The sequence below is a fragment of the Natator depressus genome, chromosome 2, assembly GCF_965152275.1.
Source record: "Natator depressus isolate rNatDep1 chromosome 2, rNatDep2.hap1, whole genome shotgun sequence".
Classification (NCBI taxonomy): Eukaryota; Metazoa; Chordata; order Testudines; family Cheloniidae; genus Natator; species Natator depressus.
The window spans coordinates 244,141,115-244,156,156 of record NC_134235.1 but is presented as its reverse complement, the minus strand read 5'-3'; the positions used below and the strand labels follow the sequence as shown (position 1 = coordinate 244,156,156).

General features: G+C 39.1%; 1 protein-coding gene across 3 annotated transcripts in view; it reads right to left on the bottom strand.

The window, feature by feature from the left end:
* Positions 1 to 438: 438 nt before the first annotated feature.
* PTPRN2 (protein tyrosine phosphatase receptor type N2) overlaps positions 439 to 15,042 on the bottom strand; it is a 1,019,026-nt gene continuing 1,004,422 nt past the window's right edge. For all 3 annotated transcript variants that reach the window (XM_074946270.1, XM_074946267.1, XM_074946269.1), the window contains 2 exons: positions 7,275 to 7,348; positions 439 to 655 (listed from right to left, as the gene is read on the bottom strand). In XM_074946270.1, the coding sequence (XP_074802371.1) occupies positions 584 to 655; positions 7,275 to 7,348 (146 nt within the window). In that variant the 3' untranslated portion in view covers positions 439 to 583. The remainder of the gene's footprint in view (positions 656 to 7,274; positions 7,349 to 15,042) is intronic.

The following is a 15,042-nucleotide window of genomic DNA, read 5'->3' as shown; positions in this document are numbered from 1 at the left end:
AACAACAGTTAAGAAAACATTCGCTTGCCAAAGCCCAGCATGAAAAGGCACAGCCTCTTTATGCAAGAGGCCAGACCTGTGTTTACTAACACACACAGCATTGTTTCATGATCTTGCTTGGTATTGTGTAAGAACAATCCTGGTCCTTTTCAGGCCCCCTGCTCTTCTTATTCAGCCTCTGAGAAGTTACAAAATATAACAGAACACTGTGTTTTCTGAGAATATATTGACTGCACTAATTACCCACAATACTGTATATTTGCTATTAAGAACATGAACGTGTGCTTTCAAAATGTGAAATTCAGGGTTCTGAGGGTGTGAAAGGAATTAGATGGATTGTTCTGTCACTTAATCCGAGGCTTCAAGGTATCTTTTTTTAAATTTTAAGAAACAGAAGCAGAATACACATTTTAACTGTTGAACTTTTACTGGCTATAGAAGTTTGTAAGGACCCTATTACTATGTGGATACAATAGAAGATACACAGTTAAGGTCAGGTCACGGTTTCCAAAAACATTCACAGGGACTGAGAATAAGGAAATGAGCGATGGATCCTCAGGGAACCTCAAGGAGATGGAACCGCTCATTGTGGAAGTGCCTTGAGTATTGCATTCACTTCCTCTGCAACCGCTGTCAATGCAAACTCAAACTGCTCCTGTAGAGAGAACAAATACACAGTCTGAATAATAAAACAAAACATTCCAGGAAGGAAGCCTGGTGCACTATTCATTTGTGAAGCATCCTCAAAATATTATTAAAAATATGAATATGCAAGACGAACTGCACTTTTCAATGGAAAGGAACAAAATGTTCTGAGATTACTGGTGCAATATACAACATTTGACAGGATCTTACAACTTACAGTCATCTTAACAGAGAAAAATGCAGATAGCAGAAACCAAGAAGCACTTGTTATTACAGCTGGATATTAGCATACAATGACATACAACTGCATGGTCAGAAAGGTCTGTGAGCAACTGATCACTATCCACTTCCATCTGACAGATGAAACTGGTTAAATATCCATGACTGACGTGTGGGAATGGGTGGGACACTCGAGACAGGGCTCCTTCGCTTCCTTAACCCAGCATTTCCAGACGATAGCAACTACAGTAAATCTTTCCTCACATTATGCATACTGTAAGAAAACAAGGACTGTAACATTTTGATTTTTCAGCACACAGTGCTTGGAACAAATTACCAAGCATTCTTCAATCACTACCTGTCATTTAAAAACATGGGAGTATCTGTCTGAAAGGAGCTTTTCTTTGTTACTGATTTTACAGTAAACACAACTGCCAAAATTACTAAAATCAGTTCCGTACTGGATTATTTTTGTAGATTTGCCTTCCAAATATTGATGTGACCTGGTCTTGAGAGATTAGATGAAATCACAACCAAAAGTGGGAAGGCTGCAGGCATATACACCTGCCTTTTAAAAAGCACACACCTAGCACATTCTAGTCTCAGATAAGGACAGAGAAGTTTCATTTCCCCAAGATTAGTGGGTGTGAAGACACTGGGATACAGTAAGACAGTTTATGAGAGAGAGAGAAATTTTAGTATCTATTTTCTAAGCAAACTATTTTGCTAAGAAATTTAGTTTACTAAAATGTTGGAATCTGCATCTACTTTTTTTTTTTTACGTTAAAAATCTTTTTATATTTGACAGTCCAGTCTGTTCACACAAAAAGGAGTCACGAGTTGTGCGGAATGAATAGTGAATCTGCTCAAAGTATTCTAAAGTTTTATTTCACAATTTGCATATGTTTCAAATAATCTAAAGCACCCCAGAGTTTCAAACAGACACTGGAAAGATTCAAGTAAATACAATATTTCAAAAAGAAAAAGGAGTACTTGTGGCACCTTAGAGACTAACCAATTTATTTGAGCATAATGAAGTGAGCTGTAGCTCACGAAAGCTTATGCTCAAATAAACTGGTTAGTCTCTAATGTGCCAGAAGTACTCCTTTTCTTTTTGCGAATACAGACTAACACGGCTGTTACTCTGAACCTACAATATTTCAGGCGACATTTCTTGTGGCTGCTCTGAGGATCACTCTTTGAAAGGGAGGATGAACTGGGAACAAAGGGGGAAGGCAGGAGGAGAACTGAAAGAATGTGCAGGCCAGCTGCACTCAGATACCACATGAATGAGCATGGTTTAAGAACCTGCATAGAACAGAACAGAACAGAACTGGGCCAGAAAGCCAGGGTTGTTGGAGAAGGACTGTGACCATAGCTCAGATGTGTTCTGCACAATATGGATTGGAACCACCACTGCAAATATCTCTATTCGTTAGGGTAATATCTGTCTCCACAGGTGAGGGAAGTCCCAAATTCAGGTATCCTCTAGCCCCCTGGTTTTGACTACGTGACAAGTGCTGCACAGTGGGCTTGAAGTCCACAGACTATACGAGCCAATGCAGCAGAGGCTCATGGCCCCTGAAAATGGACAGCCCCCAAGGTGATTACTGAAGATTGGACTAAGGATATTGTGAAAGTAGAATGAATTATATTGAAATTATAATTTATTAAAGAAATGCTGCTTGAAGAGTTTGTTGAAATATAGTTGTCAGGAAGAGAAACATTAAGGAGTGTGAGACAATGGGTCCTCAAACTAATTAACTTAGAGCTCCTACTGAGCTAGGAGACTGGTAAACGTTAGTATGCAAATAAGATATGTATGTATATTTGTCAGTTTCTGCTTCCTTTTGTCTCCTATGTTAAATTGGCTTTGGCTTATCTGTATAAATAAGTTAGCTTGAGCTTTTGCAGAAGGCTCACATATATCTGGGTGCATTGGCAAAGCGCTTTGCTAATAAACAAAGTGGTCTGACAAATTCAGTGAGTCTTGAATCTGACTTTGACAATATGCAATTGCATTTTGTCTCCCACAATACTCCACCCCACGTGGAAAGCTGGTGGAAGGATTGAAGGCTAGGAGAAGTCACAGCTAATAGAGCTAACTGGAGGATGACCATTCAGGTTCATATCAACTGTCGAGGTTTTCGAATTTGTTTTCATTCCACTCTGGAACTAAAACAAAACCTTTTGAACTTTTTATAAAAATGGGATTGTATCAAAATGTCCATTTTCTCTGATGATGCAAATGTTGAAATGTCTGAGAGACAGAAGCCTGGTGGTCAGGATGTGGGAGACGCAAGGTCAAATCCCTGTTCTCCCTGATTCAAAGCAGAATTTTTCATCTTAGCTCTCTCTGATTCAGGCATTTGACTGGACTTCCACTTTCCAGGTGCTCTAATTACCAGGCTAAGAACGTGAGTATCTCTATCTCTCCCCCAAAAAATGTTTGGGTTTTGACAAAACAACATATTTCAACAAAAATTCATGACACTGAAAATGTTTCAACCAGCTATTTCAGACTCCACCGAGAATACAAGATGACTTGTACTTCATCACTTCAGTGTCAGACTTCTACACCCTCACCCCATATATTGTAGAGCCAATGCCTACATTGACTAGAAAACCCTATCGTGACATAGCTAAGGACACAGTTCGTGGATAGGAATGGGGTGGGAGGATTAGAATAATTTCTCAGATACATCTGAGATCATGAGTTGTGCAGTCAGCCTGGCAACATCTACAGCCAAACTAGCACACACGTGCAACTTCAGGATTGGATCCTCCAATTTTGTATTAGCTATCAATCAACCCAAGAGAGTGATGGCTTGCCATTGCTACGCATGGAAGGATGATGTTCAGATACAGAAGCTACCCCATGACTTGTGGCATAACCGCCAACATATGATTTGTCTACCTGGATTAAAGTAAAATCTGAAGTGCTGGTGGCCACCCAGGAGAAGCAGGAATGGGATGATAGTGCTGATACAGCACACTGAATTCATACGAGGGCAGCATGAGAAGCAGAAGGCCAAGAGTGGGAAGCAAGAAAGGGCATTCCACCTGGACATGCATTTGTAGGGGCACACGTGAACATAGCACATAATTCTACCTATTCAGAACAAATTACTCTGCTACAGGAGAACCGAACGTGAAGACCAAGGGCCAGAGATGGAGCTTTGGAGATTACTTCAATATAGCTACACCAAGTTATACTACCTGAGGATTCGGACCTTAATTACTGAGGCAACTTAACCTACAAGCATACTCCTGAGACTCTAGGGTTAAAATCAACCGTACTGCAGTGAAAGGGATGGTACGAGTGATGCGCAGCACTGTTTCCCGAGCACAGGGCTAGGTCTATCAGGCACAGCGAACTCAAAAAGCTATAGCTTCCACGGATGCCCATGGCTAATCTTTAGAGAGCAAAACTACCTAACCTACTTCCCCCACACCTTTAAGTATAACCTCCTACATCTAGATAACATGAACTTTACTCTTAGCAATGTTTAAGGGACTCATTCTGTTAATCTATATTCAGCTGTGCTACAATCAACATGTGTTACAGCTCAATACAAGACTGAATGAGTAGAGCTGAGCCTGGATGGGCAAACTTGGGGTAAAGATCAGAGCTGGAAAGGGATTTTGGTTTTATCTCTAATGCAGAGGCAGTATAACTCCAGTATCTTAGAAAAAGCGTAATACAATTGTGTTTAATTTTGATTCCAAGTAAAAACTGGAAAGAAAACTACTGGTTATGTGTTATATGTGAGACAGCAAAGAGAAAGGAAAAAAGAATTTTCTCATCCCAAAAGAATATACTCATTCATTACTCTTTCATGTCACATGTGACATTTCAACAATATTTTGTGATTCCCCCTGAAAAAACAAAACCACAAAACCTTCATTGTACCCATCAGAAACACAGAATGATAATTTTATATATGTTTATTATATACCGTGTTTTTGAATAAAAGATTGTTTCTTATAGACAATATGTTGCTAACAAATCATTCACACAATTATTGAAAATGTGGAGCACTGTCTGCTGGAAATGCAATGACATTGCTGAAGTAACTCAGTGCGTATTTGCCTAGGGACATTCTGTAATTGGCATTTCTAACCTGATTTTTAATCCATTGTTTTAAATTACTTCAAGAGCCTGATATTCCTTATTTGTATTCAGCTGGGAAAGCACAAGGGCTTGTTTAAATATAAATAAATAAATCTCTGAGGACAACATAGCACTGGCATGTAACCAGATATTTACGATCTGCAATATGCTAGCTTGAATAAGTGATTTCGGGCAGTTCTGAGAAGATGATAATGGTGGAGGGAGAGACAAGAAAGATGAGCAGTATTTCATATTAGATCAACGCATCAGATTAATTTTATTTATGAAGGTTCTCCAGGTACACATTTTAAGGGGAGAACACCATACTGAAGTGTAACTATCAGTGAGATTTCCATGTGATCAGCTGATCAAGCCCAGAGAAGTTTACATTCTATTTTCCTACTCTGTAGATTAGGAACTTTTTTGTTGTTGTTATTGTTGAGGGTAACATACCCTTCTATATCAACAGAAAGGAATGCCAGAGTAAGGATTCAACAGAAAGACTGACATGTATAGGGGGTGCACTGACAGTATGTGTCAGGATTTACATTTCCTATAGAAATCAAATACATGATCAGTTAGATTCTGTATGTTATTGCTTTTTCTAATTTGAAAATTAGAGTAGAAGACGACTTTGTGATACAGTAGAACTTCAGAGTTATTTAAACCAGAGTTACGAACGGACTGGTTGACCACACACACCTCATCTGGAACTGTAAGTATGCAATCGGGGAACAGAAATGGAAAAAAAGCAAATACTGTACAGAACTGTTAAATGTAAACTACTAAAAAAGGGAAAGTCTAAAAAAAAAGATTTGTCAAGGGAAGGAAACTGTTTCTGTGCTTGTTTCATTTAAATTAAGATGGTTAAAAGCATTTTTCTTCTGCAAAGTTTCAAAGCTCTATTAAGTCAGTGTTCAGTTGTAAACATTTGAAACAACCACTATATTTTGTTCAGAGTTATGAACAACTTCCATTTACGAAGTGTTTGTAACTCTGAGGTTCTACTGTACTTTGCACCTCACTTGCAGATAAAGATTGGACAACTTCAACTACCCAATAAGCATCATTCTGCCTCCACCTGATGAAATGACACAAAAATATCCCTGACAGTTCTCCAACACCAGTTTTCCCAGGTTAGATATGGAACAGAAATGAATGGGATTGGGAGGAATCCATTACATCCTCAAGAAAAGTTATGAAACAGTGTCTGGTACAAAAAACCATCTGTTCCACAACTACCCAGCAGCAACTTTCACTTCCTATATGTTGAAGTATTTCCATCAGTACCTACTTAATCGTGGGACCCTGTCATATCATTGCTCTTTGTTGTCCATCTACCCACATTGTAAGCTCCAGACGGGGACCAACAAAACCATGCCATTTTCTGCCCATGTCATGTATAGATATCTATTTAGTTGGTCTCCCCATCGTGAATGAGATTCCTCAATGTCATATACAACAACACACTTTAATTTCATCATTGCAGCTCTTAACAAGCAGCAAGTGAGGATAACCCAAGGTATTTTTCCATCTTTTATCAACGTTACTTATAGCAGCAGCGCAAAGATGAATTTCAAGTTTGAGATGCATAGAAACATAACAACACTTTTCTTTGTAAATTGATGACTCTGTTGCACATTGTTCCCATTAAACAACTAAATGATATTTTATTGCACTTCACCAGAAGATACAAACGTAGCCTACCATGCAATAGGTATATAAAAGAACGGACAGCAAGTGTTTAAAAGGAAGCACAGGGTTTCAACCATCATGTGTGAAAAACACATTATTTCAGAAACAGGCCTGTGTACTGTTACTCCACTTTAAAGGGCTTGATTTCCTCCTGAACCATTTCCTGTAAGCTGAAACTTTTTCAGCATAAAAACTGAATGCAGCAGTTATGGTCTTAAGTGATTTGGAACCTTTGGTTTACATATCGCATGATACTGAACTGCAAATACTCTAAGAAAATAATCTGCCCTTGAAGATTAGAGCAAGAACTTTTTTTTAGCATGCATTTTCTTTAATAGACTATAGATTGCTGTCTTGACTGTCTTTCATATATGTTAATCAAGATAGATGTGGAAGATGTTACAAGAAAAGAGCAGTAAACATCAAAGAAAGTAGCCTAGATAAATCTTCAGCATAAATAAGCCACAGTTGGTATGGAACCAGAGTAATCAGCTAGCGACTTGCGTAAAATTAGGTCATGCCCTTTCTCTTCTGTCATGAAAATAACTACAGTGAAATACCTTTAATGTATTTAAAATCCCAGTGGATGTATTGACAGTACCTTTGTCTGGACCATGCCTGGTCTCTGGTCCCTCAAGTGCTCCAGGGTAGCAGCAATATCAATCTCTTTAGCACCTGTAACAAACCACAAACTGGGATGAGTTCAGAGCAAAAGATAATACATGCTGAATCTGTCAATCTCCTGCTATCGGGTTCCCTTTAGGCGAACAGTCCAATTGAAAATTATTACATCCATCCCTCAGCAGACTAGGCAGACAGCTGCAATTTTTGTGTTCATAAAGGAAAAAAAAAAAGAGGAAAAGGCAGTTTTGATTAGCATTAATTCAAGAAAACCCGGAGAAAAACAAATTCTTAAGAGATGCCCAGACAGATACTTCCCAACAGCAGAACATATTTATTAGAAACGACAGGCCCATCCTGGCAATGCTTATTGCTGTAAGTTGCCCCATTGCCGGTGCAGGGGATATGCATGGTTTAAGCTCTAAGCATTTACCATTATCAGTTCTATCACATTTTAAAAAGGTCTCAAAGCCAACTGCAGTCAGGTTTATGCTAATATAAACAGCATGAACATCCTCTTTAAGAGAGACACTCCCACAGTTCCCCTCAATAGCACCTTTTCAGGAAAATTCACACTCAAAACACTCAAGAAAGGCAATTTAAAACAAAACAGTTTAATTTTGTTTTAATGTGGGGAAAATACCAAGAAAATCTTTAAAAACAAATCACCAAGGCTAAGAAAATATATCACTTTGTAACGTCTTCCTGAAAACAAGCATTTCCGTATCTGTATCAGAAATAGACCTTTATTCATACAATGGGTGTAGCAAGGACAGCTCAAAGGTTGCCACCTGGGATCTCTACATATTACATGGGACTTTACATGAGATATTTGATGATAAAGTAGGAAGATATTTAAGACAAAAATAAAGATCTCCTCAAAAAACCAAAAGAAAAGAAAGACACTTCACAAAAGTGTAATAAATAAAATAAAATAATAAAATAATAATATCACATCTCAACCACAGCTGATGCAGCTAGAATTTCCATGGAAAGCATCAATTCAGGTGAGGATTGCACCACAGAAAACGACAAACAACTGTTGCCCTTGTCTGCAGAACAGGAGCACCTTTTTAACAATCTGAGTATTTAATTTTAATGGGAACAGTGTAACTTAATCCACACCCACACAGTGAAGGAGGGATTTTCAAAGTTTCACCTTTAGCTACAGTGGGGGAAGAGTTAGGCTGATGCTGTACTTTTTTCAAAATCCCACCTATAATTTTTATAAAGGATGGCAGCCCCTATGCCTAGGCATTAAGATTAAAATGTCAAGGTAACCCAAGGGGGGAAAAGGGTTGCGCAGGAACCCAATGATACTGTTCAGTGTTCAGGCAGACTTCCATACCCCCTTTTATGAAAATGTCAATGTCAGGCAAAAGTTGATTTTACAATACACATTTTTCAAACCTCTTGAGAATCAACATTCAGAAAAATCTTAAAAGTGCATTAAATAAGCCACTGAGCTCCTTCCTTTCTATTGTACAGATTATGGTGCTGAACAGGGTGCTAATACACGATCATCAACAGGACTACAGCCCTGCTAGTGTGCACGATGTCTGGTCATAAGGTCCTGATTCAGCAAAGCGGTTAAGCACCTGAGTAGCACCACTGGACTAGCGATCTTAAAGTTAAGCTCGTGTTTAAGTGTTTTGCTGAATCTGAGCATAAGTGCTTGGAAGATCTGACTTCGTTTGGCGTTCAGCGTATCAATCATTACGAATCATAGACTATGTTAGCTGACGGAAGAGGGAAGATAATGAAGGTAGATCAGACAGGGTACCCCCTTGCCTTCCCCAATACACACACACATTACTACCTGCTCAAGCGACCCTTACAGGCATAGGAGAAAAGAGAACATGTTTTGCAGCTCTTAAAAAAAAAAAAAAAATAAAAAACCAAAACCCCACCATGACTGGGAAATGCTCAGAGACTATGGTAATGGGGCCTACATAAATGCCCCAAGAGACTAATCAACTGAACATAGTGCTGCAAAATTGGGCTGCTGCTTTGAAAGAAAATGCGTGGAACAAGAAAATTCGGAGCAGAAGATGAGATCTATGGCAAGAGGTAACCCTGGTATTTTCTCTCTACATGAGCAAACCTCCTCCCTCCCAAACACTACCACACCTTTCACATCTATTCCCTCATTGTACCAAACCCAAAATAAACATATCTCACTATTCCTCTAACGAAACGCAGTGTGATAAGGGTTTTTTCTATTCTAAATATGCCAGATTGGTAGCATATTACATAAGCTCCACTATATTCTGTGGTTTCAGAGTATCAGCCATGTTAGTCTGTATTCGCAAAAAGAAAAGGAGGACTTGTGACACCTTACAGACTAACAAATTTATCTGAGCATAAGCTTTTGTGAGCTACAGCTCACTTCATATTGTGTGTTGGTCTATGGAATAGCTTAAGTCACAATTCTAGACTAAGGAGGAGATTTTCAAAGGCATAAACACCCAACTCACATTCAGAATCAAGGGGAGTTGGATGTCTAACTTCCTTGTGTCTATTTGACTATGTCTTCCTAATTGCTTTAGTGGCACACATGACATAAATTCATGGTCTTCATCACTTTGAGGTTTTTCATTTCCACCTGGAAGTGCAGAACAGTGACATAATAGACAGCATTTTTCACCCTGGAGCACACAAAAGCACTTTACATACAGCATCACTGCTATGCAGACATCCCTGGGAAAGGAGGCATTGTAGTTGGAGAAAGGGAAATCTTATCTAGGGACAGTAGGTCAAAATCCATACACAGTGTGCTGCCATGGAAACCTTCACATCCACACAGAGCTGAAAGGACTACACATTTTTATAGTTCTCATCTGAACGGCTCACACACAAGGTACAGGTAACTCAATTTATCTATAGTGGAAAAAGGAAGAGCTGAGTCAGCCCTATCAGGACTTGAACCTATGACTCCAAGGACACCTAAATATTGCAAATGTTTTGCTTAGGCCATTAACCCATCCCCTCTACCAACAGATAAAAATACCAGTATGCTGTCTGTGGAAACAATGTATATCGTATAGGAAAGGGTAAAAAGTACTGGCTCAAATCCAGCCACAGATAACTGGAAAGGAGAAAGCAGAATATGTCAATAAGGTAAGGTTTTGTGCCTGTTTGTCTAAAACACATATCCCTCTGTCATATAATGCCATTGGCTTCAGGAAATAAAGTTAAAAGGGCAATGTCTAAACTGTATAAAGAATTGACTTTTCTCCTATGACTACATTTTATCTCATAACCAAGGTCTTCCATGAAATAAATATGGTCCCTGCTTGCCACAGGCTGCCTTTTAATAAGAGATTTCTGTGTTTGTTTTATATGTATCTAGGAGCAAAATTTACTGTGAGATTGAGTAGCTGCTGTCGTAGTAGCAGCAGTAATCTGAGAGGTGAATTTGTAAGCATTTTTACAGAATACACCTTAGCTTCTGTCATCCCTATTTACACTGAGCAGTACCTGACTCTCATTGGACTCAGTAGGACCACACATCATACACCAATACTCAATAAAGTGGGTAGAATCCAGCATTTGGTAATTAACAATAACATTTTTAAAAGATCAAGGCATTTACAGTGAGCGGTCAAACAACCCACATCAGAAAATGTTAGCAGCCTAAACAGAGAGAAAACATGAAAAGACGCAAGTTGAATTATATTTTGCCCCAAGGAGAGAAACAGTTTCTGAAGTTTTGGGTCAACCCTCCTCCTCCACCTCCTGCTCCTCCCCTGGGCAGCAATGTAGGAATTGGCACTAAGGAGCTGGCGCTCCTGATTAGCAGCTTCCAAAGGGTTAAATGTTTGGCCTGAGGAGAGTCACATCAGTAGACTATCCAGTAATACAATAAATAACAGACATGAGTTAATCAAGATCCATTGCAATAGGCTGTCTGAGGGTCGCACTGGCAACTCCCAGTATCTAAACAAACAGGATATTAATATTACTCATACGACTAATGCCCAGAGGCCCCAGTCAGTATTGGGGTCCCAGTGTGTCAGGCACTATACAAACTCCTAAAATGCAAGCCCTGATAACAGCAGCATTTCTTTAGAGGGAAGTTTGTAAACAACTAAAACATGACTTTATTTATTACACAATATCCTCACACGTGCTTACACTGAAGGCAAGGGCAAAAGCCCTATAATGGGTCCAGGATCTTCACTGAGCTAACCATCCATGTTACACTAAGGAGGACATTCATGCTGGGAACCACTTTCGGATATATCAGCAAATGCTCTAGAAAAAGACAAAAATTGGGTAAACTATACGTGAATTTATTCACAAAGAACATTAAAGGGTGGGTTGGGGTATTAGTTAAGTCAACTCCTGGCTCAGAGATTTCCTGTGTGACCTTGGGTAAATCATTTACTCTACCCTGTGGCCTCACTTCATCATGTGTAAAAAGGAATACTACTTCTCTCTCACACAGGGGTATAGTGAGGATAAAATCCAGAGCTGCTTTTACGGGTGGACAATCAAAGTGATGCACCTGGATGCCAACTTTCAGTGGGCACCATGCCAGGGGTGGGGTATGGAAACATCTTCCACCTTGGCTGGCAAAATACCTAGGGTTGTTTCTCATAAAATCCATTCATGGTTGAGAGGTGCTCAGTTAGTACAGTTATGAGGGCAAGATAATCTATATTACTGTTTAAATAGTTGTGACATTGGGGTGTGAGGTTACAAACATGGGATTACTGGGACTTCCATTGTATCCTTAAGGAGGAGGAGATGAGCTGTGTGAAAATAAGCTCTCATCCAAATAGAAAAAAATGGAATACTAAAGGAAATATGGAAAATGACCTGTCATATGCACTTCTTTTTGTGCCACATAGGTGTTCAATTTCATCCCTGTGAGCTATTCCCTCTCTAATGTATCTTTTTATATTTACTAAATAATAAAGATTTTGTATTAGTTCTTGAAGGGCAAAGGGTCTTGTTAGGTCAGATTAAAACCTGTTTTATTAAAATCTCCAAGGAAACAGTCCCGAAGAGCCCCTAGGTCAGTTCTTTTCAATGATATTGCTAGAAGCCGAAAGAGGTCCAATTAATACTTGTAAGACACTGCTGATTGGCAGCCTTTTAGCTTCAGTCATGTACTTTGCTGTATTTGCAGTCTGTCAGGCATGCCATGAAAGAATCATTTTGGAGTAGCATGTTTTAATCTTATGAAATAGTGAAAAACAGTATACGCGAAAAAACTCTTAAGGACAGAGGTATGACAGCAATGAAAGTCAGATGTCCGATCACAGTGTGTGTATATATATTGGGAGAATATTGCCAGGTCACTGATCATTAGTGTCGATGGCACCCCAGCCATAACTCCAACTCCATCTATGATCCTCATTGGACAAAGGCTAAAAGACACCATTGCCAACCATAAAAGACTCTGCAGGGAGGAAGTGAGATCTCTTCTTTCTTCCTTATCCTGTTTTGTCTCAAATGCAAGTGAAATAAAATACACTTGTAAACAATGTTTGGAGTACAAACATTTTTTTAAACTGAAGGTGATGGATAGAAACTGTAAATATTTAAGCAATTCTCATTTGCTGTAACTACTAGAGGTCTGTTACTGGCTGCGAGGGTCACTTAATGTCATGACATAAAAAACAGAGAGAAGCCTCAGCAAAGAGTCAGTGAAGCTGCAACACTTTTGAGGAGGAACTCCCCCACCCCTACAACCATTTTTAAGGTTAATGCAGGAGATCATAGATACAAACTGGAGTTTTCAGTGAAAGACAGTTATCCCACTCTTTTGCAGAAAGTGGATTCCAGTGTGTGTATTTGGGGATGGGAATAAGAATAAATAGGTTAAATCTAAGGGCTTGTCTCCACTTTTTGTGGATCGATGCTGCAGCGATTGATTCACCGGGGGTTGATTTAGCGGGTCTAGTGAAGACCCACGAAATCGACCACTGATCGCTCTCCCATCCACTCTGGTACTCCACAGGAACGAGAAGAGTAAGGGGAGTCAATGGGTGACTAGACATAGACTAGACATAGTCTAGTGCGGTCCCCGTTAAGTAGATCTAAGCTCTGTCAACTTGAGTTACGCTACTAATGTAACTCAAATTGAGTAGTTTAGATCGACTTTCCTCCATAGTGTAGACCTGCCCTAAGGGTCATAGTCACTTTTTCAACCCAGACAGAAATACATTTTACTCTAACCCTATTAGAAACTTTCCACCCCAGTCAATATATACACAAGGTTTTTTTTAAAAAAATCCACAATCAATCTCTGTTTTTCACAATTAACAGGAAAAGTATGCATGTACACAGTGAAAAGAACATTAAATCACAATAAGGAAAAAAGAGAAAATATTTCAAAATTTTAATAAGACATATTACTATGCCATATAATAATACTATATACACACAATTTTTATTAATATTAGATAATATTGTATATTGAATTTATCATGCATTCTGAAGGAAAATGATTGAAGTTATCAAGTTTCAGAGTAACAGCTGTGTTAGTCCATATCCGCAAAAAGAACAGGAGTTCTTGTGGCACCTTAGAGACTAACACATTTATTTGAGCATAGCCCACAAAAGCTTATGCTCAAGTAAATTTGTTAGTCTCTAAGGTGCCACAAGTACTCCTGTTCTTTTTGAAGTTATCAAGTACAGGTCAGCTTGTACATCCCATGTATACTTGTCTGGGGTAGATGGAATCTACAACCAGCCAGCGCAACCTAAATTACTACATCTTCAACAGTCTTGTAGGGCTTGAGATTCTGTACTGGCATGTCAATTTTAAGCCAATATCCTTTGTCACTGCAGAAGAATAAGTAACTGCAGAGATAAAATTTGTGTAAATTTTTCATTGACTACTAGAGCAAACTCTGCCCTACACAGTCTATTGACAGCATGAAAATGCAGAAACCAATCATCACTAATTGGACTAAAGGGGTGCTGATTTCTACTAAGCTGTCATAAATATAAGGGGAAGGGTAACGACCTTTCTGTATACAGTGCTATAAAATCCCTCCTGGCCAGAGGCAACATCCTGTTACCTGTAAAGGGATAAGAAGCTCAGCTAACCTGGCTGGCACCTGACCCAAAGGACCAATAAAGGGACAAGATACTTTCAAATCTTGGGGGCTGGTGAGGCTTTTGTTGTGCTCTTTGTTTATGTGGTGGTTCTCTCTTGGACTGAGAGAGGTCAGACAGAAATCCATCTTCCCCAAACCATCCTGATCCAAGTCTCCAATATTGCAAACAGTATAGGTAAGCCAGGCAAGGCGGATTAGTTTATCTTTTGTTTTATGTGAATTTTCCCTGTGTTAAGAGGGAGGTTTATTCCTGTTTTCTGTAACTTTAAGGTTTTGCCCAGAGGGGGATCCTCTGTGTTTTGAATCTGAATACCCTGTAAAATATTTTCCATCCTGATTTTACAGAGATGATTTTTACCTTTTTAAAAAAAAATAAAATAAAATAAAATCCTTCTTTTAAGAACCTGACTGATTTTTCCATTGTTCCAAGATCCAGGGGTTTGGGTCTTTGATGATTTTGTAACAAATTGGTTAGGATATTATTCTCAAGCCTCCCCAGGAAAGAGGGTGTAGGGTTTGGGGGGATATTTTGGGGGAAGTCGTCTCCAAGTGGTCTCTTTCCCTGTTCTTTGTTTAAAACGCTTGGTGGTGGCAGCATACTGTTCAAGGCCAAAATACAGTTTGTACCTTGGAGAAGTTTTTAACGTAAGCTGGTAAGAATAAGCTTTCATG